General features: G+C 36.5%; 1 protein-coding gene across 1 annotated transcript in view; it reads right to left on the bottom strand.

The window, feature by feature from the left end:
* Positions 1 to 27,105, bottom strand: part of LOC120772985 (semaphorin-2A) — a 203,645-nt gene that overhangs the window by 174,095 nt on the left and 2,445 nt on the right. Inside the window, exon 2 of the mRNA XM_040101898.1 lies at positions 13,640 to 14,615. Within this exon, the coding sequence (XP_039957832.1) occupies positions 13,640 to 13,853 (214 nt within the window). The 5' untranslated portion in view covers positions 13,854 to 14,615. The remainder of the gene's footprint in view (positions 1 to 13,639; positions 14,616 to 27,105) is intronic.

The raw sequence follows: 27,105 nt of genomic DNA, 5'->3' as shown, positions 1-27,105 counted from the left end.
CATCCCCTTTTGTCTTTATCGATTCATCTTTATATCTCATTTATTTTCATTTGCCACCTTCAAAGTTAATAATCTACGGAATTCTTGCCGTCACATCGTTTATCATTTACTGCGGCCGCCCCTTATTTACCTATTTACATACATAGCCATTTATGTGTTTGCGAGTATATGATTAAACTGAAAAGAGGCATTTTGTTTATTCGCTTGGTTGTCATTAATAAAAATCACCTCGGTCGAGTTAAACTTCTCAGGCGAGGCGATTATGTTTACGGAAACTATTGATGCTTAATTAATGAAGATGTGCTCGGCACTAACGCTGCACTAAAGGATTGCTTTTGAAAATTTCTAACGGGGAATGTGATATTTCTACATATTACTCTCGAATCGTTTGGTATTAATATTTTTTTGTGGAATATTTTCATTTTTTTTTTTCAGACTATTCTTAGTTTAAGCCCAAGTTAGCCGAATTATTAAAATTTTCAAAAGATGAGTGATATTAGACTCTAAGAAAAAGCCTTTAAAGCTATTCGATAACAATAGCAAATCGATATTAAGGTAAAAAAAGTTGATAAATAACAATGTGTGAATTCTAAGAAAATTGACAATAAAGTGTAGAAAATCAATTCCAGCCTATTCCTAGCCCGCTGCCTATGTACATAAATGATCTCCATACTCCCCGTTGGTTAGTATGTTAGTTAAAACCAGAACATATTTTCCAGAATATGATGTCAAAACTTAAGGAAATCGGTCGAGATCTTCTTCCGCTTTGATACACATGGGGTGTTTGTGTGGAGGGCGACCACACTTGCAAGGAAGCTCGAGAGCATTCAACAAATGGCGTTCGTCAACATGTGTGGAGCACTAAGATCCACATCAACTCTGACATTAAATGCATACTTGAATACCTTATAGTGTCCATAGATATCGCCGGAAGGCGTATGGCTGCGAAAGTTGCAATCAGGCTCAGAGAATCTAGATTTCTAAATGAACATGTGTCTGCTCATTCGGAAATAGTCGAACGCTTTGACTACCTACTGCCTCGTTGAGGTCATAGAGTTGCCAAACCAAAGTCCGGCGGCTTAAGGAATCAAAGCAAGGTTGCTGTTCTTACTCTGTGAGAGAGAGTGGCGGTGAGACTAGCCTTGAGCCGCTAATAGTACGTTCATGGCTGGTTTCCGCCGCCGGGCAAAGGGTCGAATTTACCCGCGGTAAGGTATCCTGTCGTAAGAGACGACTAAAATCGAATGTCCTATGTCTTTTATTTCACTTGCCTTGAAATTTCAGAATAGTCTTGTCAGAAATAGTGCTATAATACTCCGCTTGAGGTGATATTATAGACTTTGAATGAGATTCCTTGTAATGAAAAGACATTTGAAGTTCAAGCGACAGATGTCACTAGTCATTGAGTTTGATGGGTGCTCAACTGGTTGTAGCAAAACCTACGAGGTCTCAACGGAGACTTAAATCTGATAGGACGGAGGCCAGTCAGGTGGCTCTGGTTTAAATCTAAAGGCAGGTAGAATTGGACATTCAGTTTAGTGTAGAGTCGCATTGCGGCCGAGAGTCGAACCCACAGCACGGCAGAGGTTTTGTGTCTACATCGAGTTCCGCCAAGGTGGAAAAGGTGTCCCTTCCACCTGATCAATTGGAATCAAGTAAAACTTGCAAGAAGTATGTGTTATTTGGGGTGCTGATCAACGCATTGTTTTGATCTAAGGCTTAAATGGAAAAAGCTGTCGTCGGCGTGTTCAAGGCTGGTTATCAATGGCATCTGGTAAGAATAGTATGGGTTCCAGGGGATCGCAGGTAACTGTAAAGGTGGCAAGGTAAGATACTCCACTATCAGTAAATTGGGAACGGGTCGATGCTTCACCCTTCTCGTATGATGTACTACTTGATATATGGGCCTCACGGGAGCTTAGCCAACGTTGTGCTATCTTCAGTTCATGTGATGTTGCAATATCTTTTCACACAAGACCAATCGTCAGAGTTCCAGTGAGATCTTTGCCCTTTGTACGAAGAGGAGTTATAAGGTTAGCCTTTCCCGAGTTGTGGGGGCCATTGCTCCATAGTAGTTCAGACTGTAAGGTAGATAATTTCACAAGATACCAGATGCTGAAGCTATATGGAAGACGACTAACTAAGTGGAAACATTTCATAACTTCCTTTTTAATTGTCCCGTCATTGCAGGCTCAAGACTCAAGCACTTGGAAGCTCGCACTTTCAGATACCCCACCAAGCTGACCACCAGCCACCAGGCGCCTAGCCGACTTCTATTTTTAAGGCTTCACAAAGAACTGCATAACATATACTAGTCCAAGTACGATCCCTGGATCAGTCATTTTATCTAACCCAACCTACTAAGGTTACACCTCAACAACCATTTTCCCAAAAATTAAAAAAATTGCCTAAGAATTGTTCTTTTAACAAAGATATATGAAACTTCAACACAAAAATTTAAAGCTTCCTCACACCCACTTTAAAATTTATCTTCCTTACTTTCATGCAAATCTGCGCAATCAAAAATGAACTGTAACCAAAAAAAATTACAATAAATCTTATTATTTACGAATAATGCTATTAAAGGCCCTCGCACACAAACACACATCCACTAAATGGAGTATTTATAATGAATGGCTACAATTTACTCTTTGTTAATATTCAATTCAATAAGCTTCTAAACATTAACCTTTTCCCCATTGTAGCGTGTGCGTATTTTAACAGACGGCTGCACATCTTCGGCCGCAATCACGGTCCACAGTAGGCGCATGCAATCACAAAGGACACTAAACGCTCACATGTACATACATATCCCCACACATACAATATAAAAGGACTGTGCGAGGGCGACCGCAGTAGCGTCGAAGTGTATTTTCAAGTATAGCGCTAATGCATATAATGGGCATTGTCAGTGAAACTGTCACAGCCAAGTGTCATGACAACACGACCGACCCGCATAACCTTAAGACGCATTAATTTTCATTTTTGCAAATATAATTTTGATTGAAATCCTGCCCGTGACCTATAACCGCAAAGCTGACTGGATGAACGGAAAGGCAAAGCAGCAAATGAAGACAGGGCATTGGTTCGCAGAACGTGCTAGTTGCAGGAAGGAGGACGAAGCAAGTAATAGACAACGTGAAGCAAATGATGTCCATGTAGTTGTGCAGTATATCATCTTAGGAAATACAAAAAAAGTAGTTACATACGGTTAGCCATGCCTAGCCGAAATGCTTGCGGAAGAAAATTAAAAGTGTTCGAGCGTAATTGGATTGTACGAAGACGAGTATGGGATGGAACCAAAAAAGAGCTTCGCAGCTTTGAACTGCAAGCAGCGCTACCTTATGATGGCATTAGTGTATAACAATGCCAATTTTCGGTTTAATAGATTTATGTGCCATATAGTCATGCAGCGGCATAAGCAACAGTGTGTCAGTAGTGTTAGATACAGTAGTTAAAGTGAGCGTTGTTTTTGATATAAAATAGCGGAATTTTTATGTAGCGCTTTTTCACAGAGCGCGCTGATAAAAGCTCAAAAAAGCTTGGTGGTATAAGAAGTTCTTCGTGTAGTGCTATCTCAAAGCTTTTTCTTCCCCCGCCGACCAAAGTTGAAGGTCAGATTCAGCAAGTGATCTTTCAAGAAGGCACGTAGACAGCCTGTACGTGCTTTCATCTCGCATAAGGTTAGCAAGCCTAGTAAAGAGAGATATATTCTTTTTCAAATAGATGATTTTAGTAATCTGTTTCCTGCGTTGTATGAGTGGCATTGGTTTACACAATGCAGCATGAGAAAGATACGATTTCGTACAAAAAAATATTTGTGAACATTTTTGTGATTGCTAAGCTCAGTATTGTTTGAACACAAAACAGCATAAAGAATATAGTCTATATTTTTAATTTTTAAACAGCTGTAAACAGTATCTATAGACCGGATATCGTAAAAACCAGTGATGCGCTTTTCTTTCGCTTACTTAGATACGGTTCCCGTAATTTTGATATTAAGATGATAGAGCAAAGATCGAAAATATCGGTGAAATAACGGAAATTGTTGCGCTCGGTCATAATGTAGGCACAGCTTCGATTGTCCAGAAGCTAAGCATTACACAAAAATTAATTTTAGCCAATTAAATAAGGCTGAATATCAAACTGAGCTTAATATATGGATACCAAACGAGTCAAGGCAAAAAATCTCATGGACCGAACTTCCATCTGAAAGTTGTAACAAAATCTATTCTTTTCTGAAGAGGATCATTACCCCATGTGAAAAGTTGGTAACTTATGACAACATCAAGTGAAAACAGTCGTGTTCGAATTGTGGGAAACCGGTGAAAACGTTGGCCAAAGCAGGATTGACTATCAGGAAGAGTTTGCAGTGTGTTTGGTGTTATTGGCAGGAAACCATCTACCATGGGTTCATCGTCTACAATCAAATTCTTAATTCGGATCTCCAACTAAAAACGACAATCCTTGGATAATAGCAAATGAAATGGCAAGCTGGCTAGGGCTAGAGCCAGTAGCCCAGTTCGGTTATTTCATGCATCCACATGACAATTTGGACCTACAATTCAGCGATTACTACCAGTTCCTGTCGATGACGAACGATTTGGTGGTGAAAAATTCACCTCAAGAGAAGCTTATGAAAAGCGAATGCCCAGTTTTTGCAGTGCGCACGAATATTTCTTTGAAATTAACCCCAAAATGCCAACAACGGTATATATTTCACCTAAATCTTATAATCTTACTTAATCAATTCCTCAATTTAAACCAAAAACAAAGTACTTTACTAGACTTTATATAGATTCTACGTTTGTTACATTTGAAGAATAGGATTTTTATAATTTATCAGATCTCCAATTCTCGGCTATTTTGATGTACATAAAATGTAAAGGCTATCGAAAAGTCGGTAACACATATGAAAACATATAAGACAAGGTTGAGGTTTTGGGTAATATTTGGTGTCTAAAGATATAAAATGCCAAAACTTAATAAAGTTTCTTTATTTTCCATTCAGTTACACTCCATTCCAGAAAAGTTTCACTGTAAACTCATCCAACAAACGGACAACTATTCTTCTCACCAGCTTTTCCTTGTGGAAATCCATTTTTTTTCTGACCTCAAAAAATAAAGACTTTCATCGGTAAATGATAAACTACAGATCTCGGTGGACTGATTTGCTCAGAAAAAAATCTCAAATAAACAAATTAGTAATTTCATTGTAGAAGCAGAGTACAACTTCAACATTATTTCAACTTCTTCTCTGCTACTTCCTTTTACGTTACGTCGTATGCCATATCTGCCTTTTATTTGACTCAGTCTCTTACTCAACATCTCCATTATAATTGAAGTACATTAGGCGACGCACAATTTTATGTAGCATACTTTTGTGAGCCAAAACACTGACCAAATGATGATAAATGTTTCGCACTGTGACCCAAATAAATTTGTCAATTTATCATTTGTACCAATGTAGGTATTTTTGCACTCTGAGTCTGTTGATTCTTATTGCTTTGGCTGCCAGCAGCTCCTTGGCAAAGTAGTTTGTCTTTCTTCAATAAAGGAGCCGCAATGTATGCAAAGATTTTTGTACTTCTGTTTTAATTCTGCATTTTTGCTGTAGGCTTGTTGATAATTTGTAGCTTTTTTTAAAGCATAAATTTGTATTTATTTATTACCTTTATATATTTAATTTTTGTTTTTGAAATACTTATTATGGACTGAGTAGTTCTCACCACAAATCCAGTCCCTCTTGACTTTTCAATCACTTTCACTTGTACGATTATTTCTTGCTTTTCATTTTGATAGCTTATTTTTTATGATTCTGCCTTAACCCACTTCAGGGTATTTCATTTGGGTGGCAGGAGAAGCGTAAAACGTGCTTTCTTTATGTTTCCGTATGCTTGTATGCGTGTGTATTTTGAGGAAAATCTCTCTCACACCTCCAGCTTTTGTATCCCGTCCACACTTACTTGCTTCCCTACTTTCTTGGCTTTGCTTAAATCTTGCGCAACAAATGGAAAATTGAAAATTTCTGATTATGAAGCATCTTATTATAATTTTGACAGCAGCGTTAAGCAGCATAGAAGCATAAGGATTTCTGATTTGGCATGCTTGCACGTTCGGTTTTGCCAGCTTCGCTCGTCTGGTGTTATAGACTCCACGCGCTCGCACACTCAGCCACAAGCACTCCCTAGGTGTGTGTGTGTGTTTCTCTCGTGTTTTTGTTCTTTAGGGAAATATTATTTTTCGCACTTCTTAGAGCTATAACGGCTTTCTGCGATGATGAAGCTGCTTTTCTACTTGACAGGATGAAGATTTTATAGCATTTTCCTTTGGCGGTTACTGCATCGTGGCACAATATGAGAAAACAGCAAGCTTGAAATAAGTACACAGAATTTTGATAGATATACATAGATACATTTCTTTGACTTCGAAGAGGATTCAATGCACAAAATACAGTTTTAGATTAGAAATTTTCAAGATAAGGAATTTATTTTATACTTTTTTAAAGAAGTGGGTTTTCTGGATCTTCCGAGAAGATCTGCAGATAATACCTTCACCTTTAAGGCACAGGAATTTCTAACCTTTTTGAATCAAAGTCATTTAGATCCAACTCGTTTTAAGAAGATTAAAAAAACTTTTGTTGCTTACTTGAGATGGACTTCACGATGCTGTCAAATTTATCTGGCTCAAGGTTAGCTTTTTCTCCATTCTGCTTCGATTATAAAAGCCGTGCCTAAAATCGAGTAAGATTATTCTGATATTTAAGTAGACAGATATTTCAACGGTTTTTTTTAGCAGTATTTCAACTCATCCTCATTGAAAAGCAGACTTTCACAATCTAGGATGTTTTATTGGTTATAATGCTTTTCAGAAAACGAACAGGGATTATCGTCTCACTTTATTTATGAGTTGTTTGGCTATTTTTATACTCTCGCAACAATGTTGCTAAGGAGAGTATTATAGTTTTGTTCACATAACGGTTGTTTGTAAGTCCTAAAACTAAAAGAGTCAGATATAGGGTTATATATACCAAAGTGATCAGGGTGACGAGTAAGAGTCGAAATCCGGATGTCTGTCTGTCCGTCCGTCCGTCCTGTCCGTACTGTCAGTCCGTAATCTGTCGAAATAAGACTGTAGCGGTAAAAATTGAGATATCATGATGAAACTTGAGTACACGTATTCCTTGGCTCCATGAGAAGGTTAAGTTCGAAGATGGGCAAAATCGGCCCACTGCCACGCCCACAAAATGGAGGAAATTGAAAACCTATAAAGTGTCATAACTAAGCCATAAATAAAGATATTAAAGTGAAATTTGGCACAAAGGATCGCATTAGGGAGGGGCATATTTGTACGCAATTTTTTTAGAAAAGTGGGCGTGATCCCGCCCCCTACTAAGTTTTTTGCACATATCTCGGAAACTACTATAGCTATGTTAACCAAACTCTACACAGTCGTTTTCTTCAGGCATTTCCATATACAGTTCAAAAATGGAAGAAATCGAATACTAACCACGCCCACCTCCCATACAAAGGTTATGTTGAAAATCACTAAAAGTGCGTTAACGGACTAACAAAAAACGTCAAAAACACGAAATTTTACGGAAGAAATTGCAGAAGAAGCTGCACCCAGGCTTTTTTTAAAAATTGAAAATGGGCGTGGCCTCGCCCACTTATGGACCAAAAACCATATCTCAGGAACACTAGACTGATTTCAATGAAATTCGGTATATAATATTTTCTTAACACCCTGATGACATGTTCGAAATATGGGTAAAATCGGTTCACAACCACGCCTTCTTCCAATATAACGCTATTTTGAATTCCATCTGATGCTTTTCTGTATAATACGAGTATATACATTAGGAACCAATGATGATAGCGGAATAAAACTTTACACAAATACGGTATTTGAAAAATATGTAAATGACGTATAATGACATCTCGATTATCACTTTATCATGCGAGAGTATAAAATGTTCCGTGGCACCCGAACTTAGCCCTTCCTTACTTGTTAGAAGTCCTATTTAATATATTAAACTTAAGTTCTCGACTTTTGTTCAATTAAGTGATTTTTTTTACCGGCAATATGAGATTTTCAAATTAGGCAGATACTTTAAGGAATCTGAACGATTAAACAAAATAAAATATTATTTTTATGATTATACTACAAAGCTAGAGAGAGGAATATATTTTACTGTTAGATAGATATAATGACTGGATTTCCGATGAAGAAGAGGAGAGGGAGGAATATCTAGGGAGCAGGAGGCTTCTGGATGACAGGACCAGGTATAAGTGGCAAGACTGTTGTGGCAATAGTCCACAATAGTCCTTATGACTTAAGAATACATTCGAGACGTTAGGTTTGTTGTGGGTAACCCAGACTTCAGATTCTGTCTGAGTCTGGTTTTTCGGCTTACGGGGCATGGACCTCTCAATGCATTTTTGCATCAGAGGCACCTACCTGATAAGTCGGTTTTTTTTTTGTGGGGAGGGGACTGGGTGCAGTAATTGCAGTATGTGGGTGTTAGAGCTGACAATTTGTCAGTTGAATATGGAATTGCATTGCAACCGGATGCCGGACCCAAAGTACGGCAGAGGTCTTAGACAAGCCTCGAACCCTACCTTGGGTCCATTCCACACAGCCAACTGGTACTGGAAATGATTCATATTTTCAGGACGCTGATCAACACATTAATTTGATCCGATGGTACCCACGTTAAACACACTGGACGTTGAGTGGGATATAACAGTTATTTCAAAGCGGTTTGTTGTAAGTTTTCTCGGAGATTCTGAAAGTACTTTCAGTAATCTTTGGATCCCTTAGAGATGCTGGAAGCGTGATTAATATTTATAGGACCACTTTACCATTCGACACTCATTTCTTTTGTGGTCTGTTAGGATTTTTGAGACCAGTTGTAAAACTTAAAACCATAACCTCAGCGCCATATCCCGTAAACTCAAAAAAGTTGAATTATTTAGATGCTGAATTCAGGCATCTTGGCAGCTTGCTTGGAGTTTAACATTTTTGAAAAGGATATTAACACTGAGACCACATTTGTATAGCTCTCCGGTCTCTCGTTTCTTCTGGCAACCATATTTATTTTCTTTAAATTTTATAAAACCCACTGTTTACTCACTTTACTTCCACTGCGTTAAAATTCCCCCCTACTATGTCTGCGCCGAATGGCCTCCGTCTTGGCAAAGCATTCACAAATCATTTATCTTTTTTACTTTATGTAAGCATAAGCACTCACACAGATGAAAATGTCTGCGCGGTTGCCGCTTTCATCTTTCATCAGAGGGAGGATAAGAATCTTATACACTTATTAAACAATAATAATTGCAAATAATGTTATTTTATTTAGACAAGGAATATTAACTTGATACTTTCAATGAAAGACACATATACATACATACACATTTCACCATTTGAATTGTATTTAAATTCGAGAAAATGTAAATTTCCAACCCTCTGACACTCCCACACATTTACACAAGAATACTTAAGCACTACACAGGCACTTCTGCTTCGACGCCAAGTCATAATTTTGACAAACGTCAAGATTTTGTTTTGTATATAACAACAAATAAATATATACAATATATAAGTATATGCAAAACGGTTTCTCCACCGCAGCCTGTTACTGTATTTCTGCTGACTTCACTTGATTCGATTTGAGTTTCCCGTTTGCGGCACAATTTGTGCACAGCTAATGAGTACCCTTATTATAATAGATAGCTAAAGCCTCGGCGTCAGCGTTATTTCGGCGCAAGCGGCACACCAACGAAGCCGAGTGCCAACCCCTTCCATAGCTGGGCGAAACCAAGCTCACATTTTGACAGACGGCTGCGGTTTAGATGATGTGCGGCTGTAACTTTCATTAGTGGTTTGTTAAGAGTATCCTTCTCGGGTTGCTATATTATGACTATCTAGCCGCAGTGGAGACAATAACATGCTCAGCGTCGCAGAGTGACAGCAGTCACACGCTTCTTCTCGGAGACAATTGTTGCTGGCAAGATGAATTGCTCCACTCAGATTTGGTGTCACATGCGAGCGACAAGTGTGAACATTATTCAGAATTAAGTTAATTTCTTGAGTGCCCTTTTGGAGTGGTGTACTTATGACTAAGTTTGTTGGTTTTATACACATACGAGTACATATATAGTACATATGTAGTCTTTTTGGATTGTCAGTTTCCTAATTTTACTAAAGAAGTGTCTCGTGTTGTTTGGAGTTGATTAAGTGTTTGGTTTGCTGTGATTGTCTGAGTACACATATTAAGTATAAATGCAAGGTTGGAGTAAAAATTTTATAGCGTTTAAAGACACAATAAAGTAGACTTCCCTAAACCATAGATGGTTTCTGTATATGACTTCTCCAAGAGTACTTGGAAGGGTTTGAATCGTAAAGCAACGGATTTGGTGAAAGTGAGAATAATGAGGGTTTGAAATGCATATCCTAATATTTTCAGAGAGGAGCATCGCTTAAACAGACACGCTTACTGGAACGAAGTAATGTGAGTCTTAAGCGACACTTGTCCAGTGGATAACTATGTATAAAGAGAGAAGAGTAAACACATTCAGGAAATAATTTTCCGTGAATGTAGAGCTGAGAACGTAGAGTTTCTAAATTAAAAGAGCAGTTATTACCATAAAAAAATGCGTTTACCAAAGCTCAATGGAAATCGAAAGCTCAGATGGGAATGAAAAGTACAGAACCCAATGCTCATAGAGAATATCCTCAGGATTGAAATATGGTAAATCGTGTTACAATTCAATGAAAATAGTTCCAAGAATTGGCTTCAAAGCCCTTTGTCTCCTTTAATGCTAAAAGAATGATCGCTGGAATGAAATTTTTTTTCAATGGTGAAGTAATTGCCGAGACTGAGACCTACTTTGAAGCAGAAGACCATATAGTCATGTACCATAAAACTTATTTCAAAAACTGAATATCGTTATAATCGGTATATTGACCGCACAGACAACCATGTCAATTGGAAAGGGGCCTAGATAAAAAACTGGAAAAATTTTTTTGAAAAGCCGTCTATCAACACATCTTTGAATATCAAACTAGCAATTGTCAAGCGTCGACGAAATTGAGTCTTTGCAATTAAGAAGGAACTACGATATTATTTTGAAATATTGAATCAGAACTAGATTGATCAATATGTATACATACATGTGGCGTTACTTGATGAGTATTCTAATATTCCTGGAATACTGGACTGATACTATACTTGTGCGTCATACATTTCAACCGTACTAATTTTTTCACTCAAATATGTTGATCTTTGTCTTCGAAACAGTGTTTTTGTGGGTAGCTTTTCTTCCTCACTATAATATAAAAAAAACATCAGCCAAAAGTCAAGCTCTAGCCAATGGATTGTGCAAAATATGGTTTGGACGATTTAAAAGTGGTGACTTGATGAGAAACTGAAATCATTTCTCGATAACGATTATTGCCAAACAAAGGACGAGCTCACAGAATCTTTGGGAGTCACTCAAACAAGCTTTAAAAAAAAATGGAGCCAACAGATTGCCGAAGAATGCCTGAAATTTGCGGTTAAATACGAGGCAATCATTTTCCATCTTGAGAACGCTTGACCTTATAATGTCTACTCGTTTAGAAACTATTTGGAAAACCATACCAAACGATATATATTTGTTTGTCATTATGTCCTATATATACTGATAGATACATATATTTGCCAGCTAAATTATCACAAACTTGGTAGGTCAAGTTTCAACAGAACTAACTTCGCATAGCTACATAATTGGTAAACATATGTACAAGTATGTCACTTTTAGTATCACGAATAGAGCTAACCTTGAAATTAAGCACTGTAGATACATCTTTACTTGTGTCTACTGAAATATACCACATGATCACATTTAACCCGGACTGAATTTTTTACAATGTATATTTGTATCCAATGCAATATACCATATGATCAAATTTGAACCGGACTGAACTCCTTTATACATGTATATGTACATATATCGATTGGAATATAATATATGATCAAAACTGATCCGGAATGAAATATTTTATACATTCGTAGTTGTATCCAATGACATACTGAACCATTTTATCTAAATATAAATTTAAACATGTCTTTCCTGTATCAGCATACTTTTTTCTATGTTCGTGTTAGGTTTGCTCTCCATTGAAAATTAGTGTGTTTTTCACACCTGATTGTTTTCGTAGCAAAAAGTTTGGAGGGAGATCTACAGACCCTACCTTCATCAAACACATCAATACTGGTGACAAGAAGTGGGTTTATGAATATGTCATCTTTGCTGAAGACACTGAAAGCTATTCTTGCCGAGGCTATTAGCAAGTTTATGGCGAATAGTGTTAGGTATTGGCATGATTGAATCAGCGCAAAAGCTTATATTGACTGCGAGAATAAAGACCTGTATTAAAATATATCAAAATGGGTTTTTTTTTTATTAGTCCGGATCAACTGCGATCATATGAAAAATATCTCAATATTTTCCGATACTAAAAAGTGTGTTTAACTGAAATGAAATTCGAATGAATGAAAGATTTTAAAATCCTTACATTTCTTGTTGTATTGGCACACACAGGTCTGAAAAATTCCGAAAAAAGTAAGTAACCTTTCCTTAAGGAGCAAATAGGAAGTAAAAAAAAAACAACTAGTTTTTTTTTTACACTAGCAGCGAGGATAAAAACCTATCAATGCTATGTTCTGCATTAGAAAATCATATTTTGAAATGTAATGATTGAAATTTGCTGACATTCACCGCACAGTATAGCTTAGCATCATTTTTAGAAGGTGACTGAAAAAAGAAAGATATATCAAAGAGATATGTATATGTTTTTATTGAGTATAAGTATTTTTACTTTCTTGGCAGACTTGGCCACTAAATGCATACATGAACACATGTGCTTGGAAGATTAGGAAACACTTGAGTACCATGAAAGTTTGAAATTCCCTACTTAGCTTATTATTTTACTTGAGCCGCTTTAACTGCAATGTTAATGGAAGAGCATGCAAGATTTTTAACAATCTACACTGTCAGTAGAATTAAACGATACAAGTACATCAAGAGAGATAAAAATAAACTGCCGATATTTGGGACAAACAGCGCCATTAAGCGGAAATCATGAATAATGCGACCGAGGCCAAAAGACACATGTCAAGCAAAGTGGGGACAGATGCCACTGCAAACAACCGAATATAGGTGAAAAGTGTTGCAAAGCGGTAGTTTGAAGCCTGCAGCAGCAAAATAAAAAAATATTTAGTGCAAGCTATTGCAAAGTGCCGAATTCGGTGCTTTTCAGCTAAAGTACAAATAAAGGGCTATATTCAGCACTTCAGTGGTTGCACCAACAAAGCCTAGCTACCTTACTGCTGGCACGTTATTATTTATTTCATTTTTATGCCTTTTAATTCTTTAAAACATTCACTTAACTGAACTTTACCGCTGCCAGTTCATTGAATGTGCGACGGGGCGTATGAGTAACCAAACCAAAAAGTATCCGAAGTGACACACATGACGCGAGGAAAAATATATTGCACGACCATTACATTTAAATGCCATGTGGGCGAGGGACGCAGCGCGTTCAACGTGGGACGGCGAGGGGCTTATGCTAACGCTTTGTGTGCACTTACCTGGTGACAGCTCCTCGGTAATGCCCTGAATGGACACGGTAAACAGTGTCAATATGATGGCGGCAACCAGCAGCCATTGTGGTTGGTGCCGTTGATGTCTTTGTGGTTGTGCCTGCAGGCGATGCTGTTGCTCCACTTGCGCGATTGCAGCTGCAGCAGCAGCGGCAGCAACATTTGTTGCAATTGCTTTTGTTGGCGTTGCACCTGCTGCCATTGCTCAGTATGCCGCAAGGCTACTTCGTTGGTTGGTTGGCGGTACTTGTTGTTTTTGTTATTATTATATGGCAATGTTCAACAAATGTTTCCACGCTACACACTCTACTTATTTTTTTTTACAACAACTTTGCTGTCACTTTATTCACTTTTATTGTTGTTTGTATGCTTTACGCTGCTCACGCGCAGGGGTAAGTGTGTATGTGTGCGGCGGTGTTTAAGTTCTTTATATTGCAGTTTATTTAGTTTTCTGCAACTTTTTCATTTGCTTTTATTATTTTCGTTGCAACCGTGCAATTTCACTTTGTCACTTTTGTTTGTTTGTCCTTCGACTTGCCTCTCACACTCACTCTCCTTTCTTGGCTTGTTTTTCACCTTTTTTCAACAATTTACACTGCTTTTAATACAGATTGCTCACACTAAAAAAAAAAAAATTTGACAAATTTTTCACACAACTACAAATACAACAATTAGTTTTTGTTGTGAATTGCCGTTAAAGTGCTTCGTTGAAGTTTTCAACTTTCAATTTCTTTGTTTCTCCGGCAATTTCTTTTTTCGTGCTTCTCGTTTTATCTCCTTATGCTTCTAGTCTCTACTTTCCACTTTTGTTCTTAATGGACAATTCGAGCAGTTGGCAGTTGGCACTTGACCTGCTCTTTTACACTCTCAATGTGACACTTTGATGTCGATTGAAATTGCGAATGTATTTTCGTGTTCACCTTTTTAGTTGCTCACTTTAGTTGAATATTTGACACTCCAGCGCCTAAAAGAAGTGGGAAAATAAGTTTTAAAATTAATTTTAGCGTCAAATGTTGAATGGAAATTACAATTTTAATAAACTATTTTGAAGCTGCTTATTAAATATTCACTGAAAACTTTAATAAACTCGAACTATAAGTTATTATGATTCATTCCGGGAGGCAATGTATGTAAATGTTGTATGGCCTTTTCGCACTGGAGTTAATTGATCAATTTACCGGCCTCTGCCCGATTAAAGCATTACTTTAGATCGATTTATCGTAAAAAAAATTATATCTTACTACAATTATCCTTATTTAAATAAAAGTCGAGTATAAACAAGAATACAACTGTGTTGTTTGCTAGCTGTAAATTTGGCTGCGTTTATTGACAAAATAGCTATCAGCTGATTAATTTTAATCCTTAGAGAAAAGCACAAAATTAAGAACATAAGCAAGTCTAACAGATGATCGTTAATCGAACTTAACATTAATCGAATAGACAGTAGTGCGAAAGGCTATTAAGCGCGTTGTTTTTCGTGAGTTTATGAACAATTACATTATGAATGCAAGATGTCTTGGAAATTGTATTGTATAAAGTGCATTCGACGATGTTCACGTCCAGGACGGCCATCAACATCAACTGATGATGAACAGTCAATAAAGTAAAGGAACTGTTGCTTGAGGATCGACAGTTAATATTCAGAAATCTTACTGGCATCGTTGAACTCAATTTAGTCGAAAAAAAACCGCGTTAACGAGCGTGAACAATGTTTTCAGACCATCAGGATGTCCTGAAACGTAGATTTAAATAATATCTACGCTTACGACCCGGAAACAGACAATAAATCGGCCGAATATCGAGGCAGAGCTAAACCGACGCCAAAAAACCACGTGGTACACTCCGAATTCCTTTCGACCGGCCAAACTGTCAACAAGATGTACTATTTGAATGTTATGCGCCGCTTGCGCGAAACTATTTGTAGGTCGGAGTTTGGATTTTCGGCAAATTATGTTGCCAAAATCGTGTCGCAAACACCGTATTCGCAGGATTTAGCTCCGTGTGACTTCTAGCTATTCAGCAAACTCAAACTTACGCTTCGGGGAAACTCTTTCAGTCAACCGACGACATTAAACTTGAATAGCTACGCGCATTGAAGGTTATTCCGGAAATTGACTTTAAAAACTGTTTTGAGGTTTGAAAAAACCGTTAGACTAAATATATTGAGTTCGAGGGGGATTACATATCGCTACATCTTTACGCTGATCCGAAATGAAATTTAGAATTCTACTTTTGACAATAAAATGAGGTAATAGATCTGAGACATCGCTGAGGCGTATTGAAATTAGTTTTTCCTAATAAATAGGGACAGTCAATACCTCTATTAAATACATTAAAAACAAATGAAAAGCATTGATTTTCAACTGATTTAAGATGTAATAGCAATAGACGATATGTATGCAATGGTATGGGGTCAACAATCTTTAAGGAGCGAAGCGCTAATTTAATATACGAAAGGAACAGACCAAAAGTGCTATAAAAAATTCTCATAAAAAATTGTTATAAAAAAGCATTTACAAAAGGCCGTTAAAAATAAAATATAAAGAACTAATTCTTATTGGCTTTTAAAAACTTTCCACCAAAATCTCAAAGTAATTTGAAATTCATTAAGCTTAAATTGGGAAACTAATTGGGTCAGCATGGAAAATAAGTTCTATATGATGAAAAAATTAAAAGTATGAATTATTCTAAAAACTGACAATTGTCAAATCAGCTGTAAGAGCAAACATATGAGTTTGACATTTAAGTTAAGATGACAAATTACAAACTAAATTACATTTCAGACTCTTTTGCGTTGAGAAAAACTTACTATCTGAAAAGGTTTGAAACCAAAAGGCATTATAAATTCATGTTTTTTTGAAATCAATTTTCATCTCACCAATGGTCAGAGGGACACGAAAACGATTGCCAAACATATGTAAGTATTATATAGTTCCAGTGAAATGGAGTGATTTTTCGAAGAGAAAGCGAAGATTACCTTCACTTAATTAAAACAACCTTTGCAAAACTAAAAATGAAATATTCAGAAATTTATTTTAAAATTTTAATTTTTTTAATAAGTATCCGATGCTCTATTTTTTAATCTATGTAATATAATTAAAATGCATTTGTGCAGCCGCAGCAACCCCACACAATCTGGCTTGCAATTCGTTGTTAAGCCAACTCAACACACTTGACAGTCGCAGATAAACCAGAAAACTTTGCTGAGCAGATAAAATACGAAGAATAACAACTCTGCGATGACATTTATAAATAAGGAAAATATTTTCAACCACAAATGCAAAAGCTAAACACACATACTTAAAACGAAAGTCATGTGACTCAGACGAAGCACATTTGAATTTGCATTTTTCCGTTTATCTGACTTGCATTTTGTTGTTGCTACTATGCGGAAAGACACAGTGGATAACTGTAGTTTCATATGTGTGTGGTTATATGTGTTTATAAACAGCTGACAGTGCTTCATTTACACAATAACAATGGCAAACTGACAGCTGTTTATGGAGCTTTTTCAGTTGAGAAATATACTAAAGTTACTTTTGCTGTTTCTATAATGGGAATTTGATAGAAAAACAAGTGCTTTGTTGAATTTAATGGTAAAATATTGTTAAAAAGGGTATACTAATGGCTTTGTCAACATTCTGAGACTCAGTTTGAGATGTCATACGAATTAGAAAACAGTAAAGCTGTGACCTAGATCCTAAAAATAGCATACTCTGAGTAACACTTATCATGTTAAAAGTCTTTAGCATACTTTTCTGTTCATTTCTGACTGTTTCAAATACTAAAAAACTTACTTAATTTTATATATAAAAATATCCAAATTGCTCCCAAAATGCCTTAAATGATAAGCAACATCCTCAAATGTCGAAACAATTTCTCATTCTCTACTTAAAACTCAAGTTGTCACGCTTGCAATCAGCAGGAGACAATTTCCCTCACACAGTTAGCCGCGTTTTTAATCATTATTGGACACGCAAGTCGGTGGCCATAGACCAGCGGCGGATGTCAACCGCATCCATCAAATATTTGGCAAATTGACAGCTTCTCGTCGTGGTCGCAGCTGGAGCACGCTAACGAATTAACAGACTAAATGACAGGCAAGGCGAGTAGTTGGAGCGAACGAACCTATTCCGCAAGCCAGCTGGTATGACGGCTGTCAGTGGCTGGTGGTGGTTTAAGCGATGGACTGCACCGTGGGCGAACAGAGATATTTAAGGGAGCGGGTGGAAAACTCATTTATTATATTTCATATTGACAAAGAATAAAGCGTTTTTTATGTGAGTAAAAATTGTAGGTATAAAAAGTGGTGTTCAATTTGAAAAGAGCATAAAAGTAAATTAATGATTTGAAGTGCGCGAAAACATCAGACGCAGATAATTGGGAATGAAAATGACGTTTGTACTAATGATTAAATAATAATTCAAAAATGTTCTCAATGATATTATTTTCTGAAAGTTTTTATATATCTCTACAGGTAGAAATATTTTAATTGCTTCATTAGGGCCTAAGTAGACGCTAAATTAAGAAAAATGCTATGAAAGGGAGTCCAGCAAAATGTGTTTAAAAGTCAGTTTCGATTAGGTTAAGTTTCGCGGATGATTCTCATTAAGAAAATTTATTGCTTGTTAGTACTTTTGTAACTAGTTGCAATTCGAATGAAATGTAAAACCATATCTTTGTTACGTTTCAATAAAAAAAAAATTAGGAAAATTAGTTGAATTTTGAAAGTTGAAACACGTTTGGACGCACTAAAACCTTTCAGGTACAGATTCCTAGGATCCGATGTGGCCATAAAGTTCTGTAGGCTTATCACATACCTTTTGAGAGGGTTATCTTCGATTTCGATTCCAATATATAATATTCAACCGGTTCTTTCCAGCAAAATATGCACAGTGAAGAAAGTATAAAAATTTTCCATCCTGCTTTCTTCCTGACACTATACCTAGAGTCTCAATTTAAAACGCCTGCCATAGAGGTCTTCCTTTCCTCTGCTTCCACCTGCGGATACTGAATCGAAAACCTTCAAAACTGGAGTGTGATCTTCCATTCGGACTATGAACTATGTTAATGCCGCTGTATACATACATATGTCGTACAGTTCTTCGTTCCATCGACTGCGATACTCGCCGTTCGCCAAAAACCTTTCTCTCGAACACTACTAAGGCGACTTAGCGGCAGCTTACCCACCGTATTAGCTCTGCGGGGATACCAAGTTTAAATATAGTGACACAGAGGCATTACCTCTTCGTACTGTTGAAGGCGGCTTTAAAATCGACAAAGTGGTGGTGTATGACGATCTTCCTTTCTCGGGTCCTATATATGATAATGGATATTTCAGGTCTAAAGCTACACTGATAAGATTCAATCAGTTTGTTGACGGTGGACTATAATCTTCAACACACTACGCTCGATAAGACCTTATATGCGATAACAAGGAGGCTTATCCCACGGTAATTGGAATTGATTTTGGGGTCTCCTTTTTTGGATTCGGCAGAGCACACTTAGGTTCCAAGCGTCGGACATGCTTCCATTCGACCATATCTTGCAAAGAAGCTGATACATGCACCTTGCCAGTTTTTCGAAGGCGTATTTGGGTAGCTCGGGTGGCAATATTTCGACACCAGCCGGTTTATTGTTTTTCAGGCGGGTAATTACTATTCGAACCTCACAATGGAACATCCGTCAACAATTGGGATCAATATAAAACTATCATCTAACTATGTATATCACAATGATTACGCAATAGTTCAGCATAACAGTGCATTTTTTCAGGTCGCTTGAATCCACTTCTCTCTAACTAACTCCACTTAATCATCTCATAAACTCACATTTCTCTTGGAATTCTTGCAATCAGCTGACACATGTTTATTAAGGCTTCGAAATTGAGTTTGTACTTTTTTACATTTTCTAAAATATACTCGTAACATTATGCAACATTTTATAATAATTATGAAAAATGCAAATTAGAAAATGAATGAGTGAATAATAGTCACATTGGGTTTCTACGCTGCAAGCAAGCGGTAAGTAACCGGTAAATTACCTAATACCACTACCAGATATTTCTGCTAACGTTTCTATGAGTTTCGGAAGGCCCAATTGACAAATCTAACCCAAACTCTCTTATATGTATGTGTGATTACTCATACTCTTTTAGGCAAAGGCCTTATGAGTTGCAGGGTGTGTATGATAGTTTTCGTTCATTTACTCAACAATAGTTTACCAAAAGAATCATCTAAAAAAAATGTATGCGTCATTCTAGTACTTAAACACAAATAATTTCTTTCTCATATATTTAAATAAATAAGCAGAAGCTTAGTCAACGAACTTGTACATATGTTTAAGAAGAAAATTTATACATAGCTTCTCAGGACAATGAACCAAAAACCAACATACTCATGTGTAGACACATGTACTGACATATTACATACATATGTATATACGAGTTTATGTATATAGCCTCTTCTCCAACCAATTTTTCAACTTCAAAGTAAAATTTAAAGCTTTTGCTCATTAAATTTCATATTTGTACAACAGCTGTTAAACAGCAAGAAAGCTGTCCTGCGTTTCCACACACCCACATTTTTTTATTTTTTTTCTGCTCTTGTAAATTTGAGGCTCCCTTTCATTTGCAGCTGTGAACGTTTAAAAATAGGGGAACTGCGCCTTTGAATTTTCATTTATTTTATGCTTTCTATTTTCGTTCACTTCATAACGGTTTATTTTGACGCAGACAATTTGACACATTTTTTCGCAAATTATGTCAGTGGCACATGTGCGTATGCCTTGAGAAACGTGTATACGATGGATATTGAACTAATGGGTTTTATTCTATGTTCAAAACAGTTTGGATGTACTTGAGGTGATTCTTAAATTTGTTGCTTTTTATATTTCTTTATGATATTAATGTAGTGATAATAATTTTTCAATAAGTTAACATTGAAAATATTTTTCTGTTAAGCTCTTTACTATTATTAAGGTTTTTTGATTGAACGAGGAGACAGATTAGTTATGGTAGCTCAAAAGATTTCTGAAGATTTCCACGGAAAACTGAGAGTTATAATATTAAATTTGCTTTTTATTCCATTCCAAAAACCCAATTTTGAGGAATGTGTATCAATTTAGGTCAACATCGAAAGTTGACCTATCGATGAAATGCAGTTCTCTCTTTCTCTCGCAATTCCATAACTGCAGACCACGCGAGCGGCCCATAGATCCAGCGCCCTCGGGCATGGAACACCGGCTTGTTCCCATACTAATGGAAATTGGGGAAGTATGACTAGCGACCTCATCGGCTTTACGGTTTCCAACGATACTGCTTTGACCAGGAACCCAGACAAGTTCAATATGGAAGTAGCTTAATGCCACAAATAGCAAGGTTATGCACTTCTTGACTAACTTTGAGCTCACTGTCAGCAAGCTGAAGGCCTGTAACTTTGTCGATATAACCATAAATTTGTTTGGTGTTTGATCGCATATCGCTTATACACTAACTCTGTTAGCTTCCTGAACAGATCGTAAGCACTTGGCGATAAAGTAGATGCTTAAGAACCTCCCTAGCAATCTTTCAGATGTGTGTGATCTGTCGTTGTCCTGATGAAACACAGTAGTTCTGCTGTTGGCCAAAGCTGTTGGCCTCTGAGGATTTGTTGTCTTCAGACGGTCCAATAATTAACATCTAAGATCCCAATTGTAAGTTTAGTGGTAGGAAAACCGAAAGATGACTCCCCGGCGATCTCCCCAAATAGATAGCAAATACTTCCTGACCATCAATAGTAAATTAGGGACCATTTGCGCCAGGTCAATGAGATTCGACCACGACTATTTTTGCTGACGTTGTCTCAAGTGACGCCTTCTTTCCATCAGTAATCAGAGACGGATCGATTTCGATTCGTGGATTCGTGAAAGGAAATTTGATTCAAGAAATTTTTTTTCGTGAACTAGTGTGGCTCCCAAACGTAGAACTTCTTTTCCCATCCAACTTTATGGAAATGGTTTCAAAAGTTTTTTTTGTGCATTTTTAGCTCCCCGAAAATCGAAGCAGTGCTTTTTTGACGATCGGTCTCGATAATTTTCATCATTTTATCAATATTCTCGACATTTGGACTTCTTTTTTCTATAGTTACACCTTATGGATACATAATTCTGATGATCCTGGTAAGCTTTCTAATACGTTCTATGTGAATTTGAACTTTCTTACTTCTTGAAAATGTTCGCATAAAAGAGATTTTGCAATTTGGAATACAATCTGTGGACGGCCTTCTAATAATGACTCATCAATTCTACCTCTAATAAAAAATGCACAGATAAGCCAATTCCAATAAACTAACGTTCGTTTAACGCTTAAATAAAATACTCAAATTACCGAGTCATCACTTCAGCAAACTATTTCACCTGACTAGAAATTCAAGAACATAAAATATTGAGTAGGAAATAAGCCAGGTTAAACACCTTCTCTAAATTCACAGCTTGCATTTACAGTTGTGTCTATATTTAGAAACCAACGCAGGAACTAATACTCAGTATAACGGTAATATTGAAACTAAAATACTATTACAACTATAGTTAGCGCTAGTGTACCTAAGCTGAAAGTAAAAAGCAACGAAAAAGGCGCTCGAAGGAGTTAACAGTGCAAAGCTCGGTTGCTTCGTATCACGCATAATTGTATTCGTTTATACGCATGTAGTAGTTATGTAAATACCTAGTTATGGTCGGTACATATGTTCAACGCGCAACGGCGCATAAAACGTTATCCGCGGGCATTTACACACCGACACTAATGAAATGTTTAACAAGCACTTAAATGTTTGCAAATCCCAATGACCCATAATATTAGCATAAAATCACTTGCGAATAACAACAACTACTATTACAATGTAAGCTCTAAGGCAAGCAAAAAGATATACCTTTCTAGAAGTGAAGAGGAGCGAAAGGTAGTGAAGGGTGCGTTGGTGCGAAGTGGCTGCCCATTAGAGAATTCGGTTTTTACGGAATTGGATGCGCTTTGGAATGATGAGAATAGTGAAGATATTATATAAAACAATAAAATATTGTAACTTATTGGGTCAACATATAACTATATAGGAGTATGAAGCTGGAACATATTCCTATTTTTATACCCTGAACAGGGTATATTAAGTTTGTCACAAAGTTTGTAACACCCAGAGGAAGCATAAATTATCAGTATGTTGAGCTGAGTCGATTTAGCCATGTCCGTCTGTCTGTCTGTCCGTCCGTCTGTCCGTCCGTCCGTCTGTCCGTCCGTCCGTCTGTCTGTATATATACGAACTAGTCCCTCAGTTTTTAAGATATTGTTTCGAAATTTTCCAAACGTCGTTTTCTCGTCTTGTATGGAAAGCTTTTACATTTGACAATATATCTTCACAAAAGTTGGCACAGGTTATTTTTTAGGGCAACAATGTAATGTCCGAAGAAATTGTTCAGATCGGATTACTATAGCATATAGCGTCCATATAAACTGAACACATAGTTACTAAAATAAATGCACATGTGAAGAGTATGTCAGCTTCAGTACAGCCGAAGTTAACGTGTTTTCTTATTTTAAAAGTTTTTTGGATTCCAAGACAAAAGAACTGTTCTGCCTTGGCGGCCAAAAGTGTTTCGAGCTAATTTTGTATAACCTTTTCTGATGTGAACATTATATCTCTAAGAGCGTTTCGAATCGATTAGAACAAATGAATGTTGGCAGGATCGAGACCTGGGCTACATGCGGTGAGGCAAGATTTTCCAGCCACTGCTTTTCAGATATGTAGTTTTAACCGGCCTCAAGCTCAGTGGCGTAGCTACAACTTCGGGCGCCCGGGGTCAAGGATGTTCTGCCGCCCCCCTCTATCTACCTACTTACAAGTATCATGAGGTGGTTCGAACAAAATTGAATTTTTACAAAATATCTTCGATATTAAGTATTTAAAATTTAGGAACTAGAAGCCACGCAAATTCTGAAGTTCAAAAATTCTCACAATACGGGTTTTGAGGAAATTGATAGTAAATTTACAAGACATCTTATTAAAAGCCCATTTTCGCCCTATATCTTGTACACTTTTGACACAATTTTCAGGAATTTTTGCCCGAATTGGAGTTTTTAAATTCCATTTTAGAAAATTTGGAGAAATAAAAGTATTTCTTATATTCAAAGCATAGGGTAACTGTGAGAGTGACACGTCGCGACGATAGAGTAAAAATAAAGATACTGTTTTTTTGTCACTCCTGCGTCGCAATGTGTCGTTCTCACAGTTTGCCCTATGCTTCAACTGTGACATATCCGTTGGTTTCTCAAAATATTTTCGGTTAAAGAAACTATGGAATTTTTTGAAAAAAAAATTTGTTGAAGTATTTTTCTGAATATTAAAAAACAGCGAAGATCGTTTTGCCGCCCCCAAGATGTTGCGCCCGGGGCGACGGCCCCCTTCGCCCCCTCCTCCCCCTAGCCACGCCAGTGCTCAAGCTCCTGGGCCGAGCGTTGTCATAACGGAAAGTTATTGAATTATATCTAGTCACACATTTTGGGCGTTTTCGGCAATATCTCACTTCAGTTTGAAGAGTTGTTGTTGGTAGCGTTCCGCAACTAGCCCCTTGGGAAATTTTTATTATTAACCGTCATTAAGCGATCAAAATATGACCAGCACTGATTCTCTGCTGTTTGGTTTACCCGAGGTTCGTTTTGTTGGCTGGGCACTGCTCCAATTGGTATAATGGTTATAGAGATTATAACGTTCTAACTCATTCGAAGTCAAAGGTTTTATGTCAAGTTAGTTTGTATTTTCAGTTGCAGCATAACATACACCTTCAACTGATGTCCTGCTCTGTGAAACTTGTTAATCAATTGATAACTAATATACTGAACAACTGTAAATGACAATTAAACCTTTTATAAAGTGCTATATTATTTACAATTAATATCTAGGGGTCTGTCCCTCATTTTAAATTATTTTAGCACTATATTCTATAATGAGTACAACAAAATATGTTCTGAAATGAAATCTTGAAACATATCCTTTCCATTACACGAAAACCATGGTTCTCGTTTTTTTATTTCTCAAGCTAATATTTTCAAGCTAAATGAATATCATTTCCACAGTTACATTACCACAGCAAGTCCAATACCCACCTAAATTTAATAAGATAACAATTTTCTCATAGGGCCAGTTCTACATCGATTGTGGAAGATGACGTTAAAGCAGTTCCTCACTCAAGGAAATAACGAAATAGCAAATACTTACGAATTGAAGTGAGAAAGTTGCGCGAGCAGAGTAGAGCGAGAGGTACACAAATATTATAAATAGATTGAGCTGATCCGACGAAATATATTGTGTACATATGTACATTAGATAGATTCAGTTATAATGTGACAGTTGATAAGTATGGTTAGCTATTGTACTCGTATAACGAAACAAAAAAAAAAAAAAATAATAATACTGTCTTAGAATTTAATCGGCTTCTGTATGCTCATTTACGAATTGGGTATTAACAAATATACGCTCAAAGCATCGGCTATTGATTTCTGTCTCTAAAAATACATATAAGAAAAATTATTTTTAAATACGTCTGCATATATTTACTTTATTATTATATTTTTTGGCATTGCCAATATATATAAAAATTTATATTTTAATGTAATGTCCTTAAGCAATTCCTAAATCCGCTTATATAAACAATAAGTAAGTTCGACATTATACTTATGTCTTAGCAAGAGATTGAACGCTCAAAATTTTGTGCAAGTTGCCTACAAGACTTCTGACTTATGAAGTTAAAATATGTTTAAAAATTTTAAATATTTTATCGGCTTTAAAATTATTTTCGTGTATTTCTCTATTCTTTACTTTTTTATTTAAAATTTTTCCTTTGAAGCGTTAAATGGAAAATCGTGTCAAACAACGCCAAAGCGCCTAAAGCTATACTTAACTGTTTGTAAATACAACTTTGCAGAATGTATTAAAGGGGAAGTATATAAGTATGTATGTATTTGTGGAAGTTGAATTTCTTTCGACGGTAAATTTTAACGCAAATTTAGTCTTACTTTGGCAACTTCAATGTTATTTGTATAATGATAGATATATATGAATTATGGTAAAGGAAAATCGATCGGATTATAATAAAGTAAAATGCATATTTAAGTTCACAAGCAAGAAAAATTAAATATACACACTCAAAAAGATACAGTTTGAGTTAAGTCATTTCAAATGACGTGAAATTCCGTCTTGTTTACCTCTTTCCATAATCTATCCAGCTTGTAATAGAAGTTTTACCAAACCTGATGCGACATAGCCATTTTATATCGCTAATAACAAACCACCTCGGAACATAACGAAATTTTATTCACTGAGTAACCAAAAATTTACCTCATAACGAGCCGGTTGGTGGCGTTGGGGGCGGAGGAATGATATTAAATAAAATATTCGGGCTTTAAATAGTGACTAGTAAAAATCTCTGATATTCAAATCTTATATTATCTGAATACAATCGGCCAGCAGAGTTAGTAGTTTTAGGATACCTAAGGGAATTATTCCCATCGACAATCTCAAACATAAGAAAAAAATCAGTAACAACATCATTCTGAGCTTTTATAACGAATAGACTTAAGATAAAAATTAGACCAAACATTGTTAAAACTTTATTCCGGTAATTCTCATATTTGATTCCAAAAGTATACCTTTGCCTATTTCTCTTTATACCAGGAACCTTTTTGGTAGAAATCACATAATATTGGTTATCTATAGATTTTTATACGCTTTCAACATGTTGCTACAGAGAATAAAAGGTTTTTTACCTAACATTGTGATAAAACAGTACACGAAAATAGTAAAACATATTCCACGGGTAAATGATATGTATTTTGGTAAGTTGAAAGGACTGTCCTTAAAAGCTGTGTCAAACATGAGCGCAATATATCAACCAGTTTTTTAGAGCAGCCTTAAGTCGGTACCACTCAATAATGCGTTACGATTTTAAAAATGAATAAAAATATCGAACAAAGAATTTATCTTAAATTTTGTGTTTCCAACCAAAACTCTTGTGCAAAATAGTTGTAAATGTTGGAAAGGCTTACGGTGATTCAGTTTTATCAAAAACTTCAGCCTACGAGTGGTACCAACCCTTCAAAGCAACTTTCTGGATGACCTTCGACATCTTCAACGGATGTAAATATTAAGAAAGTGAAGTATATGGTGCTGGAAAATCAACTGGCAAGTGTTAGAGAGATGGCAAGAGAGCTCGACATTTCCCGCGTGTCCGTTCGAATGATGTTGATTGAAATTTTAGGTATGAAACGTGTTGTTGGTGCACCCGCTTCGATAAAGGGGATTTTTTTTCGAACGAGATACCGTAAACAGGTTTTAATCTTCCGAATTCCGATGCCATACTCATATAGAGCATAATAATTGCCAATGAGACATGGGTTTATGAGTCGCCTTGTGATTTTTTTTGTTCTTTAAACT

This window comes from Bactrocera tryoni, chromosome 3, assembly GCF_016617805.1.
Source record: "Bactrocera tryoni isolate S06 chromosome 3, CSIRO_BtryS06_freeze2, whole genome shotgun sequence".
In the NCBI taxonomy this organism is placed as follows: Eukaryota; Metazoa; Arthropoda; class Insecta; order Diptera; family Tephritidae; genus Bactrocera; species Bactrocera tryoni.
This window is presented reverse-complemented; position numbering and strand designations above follow the sequence as displayed.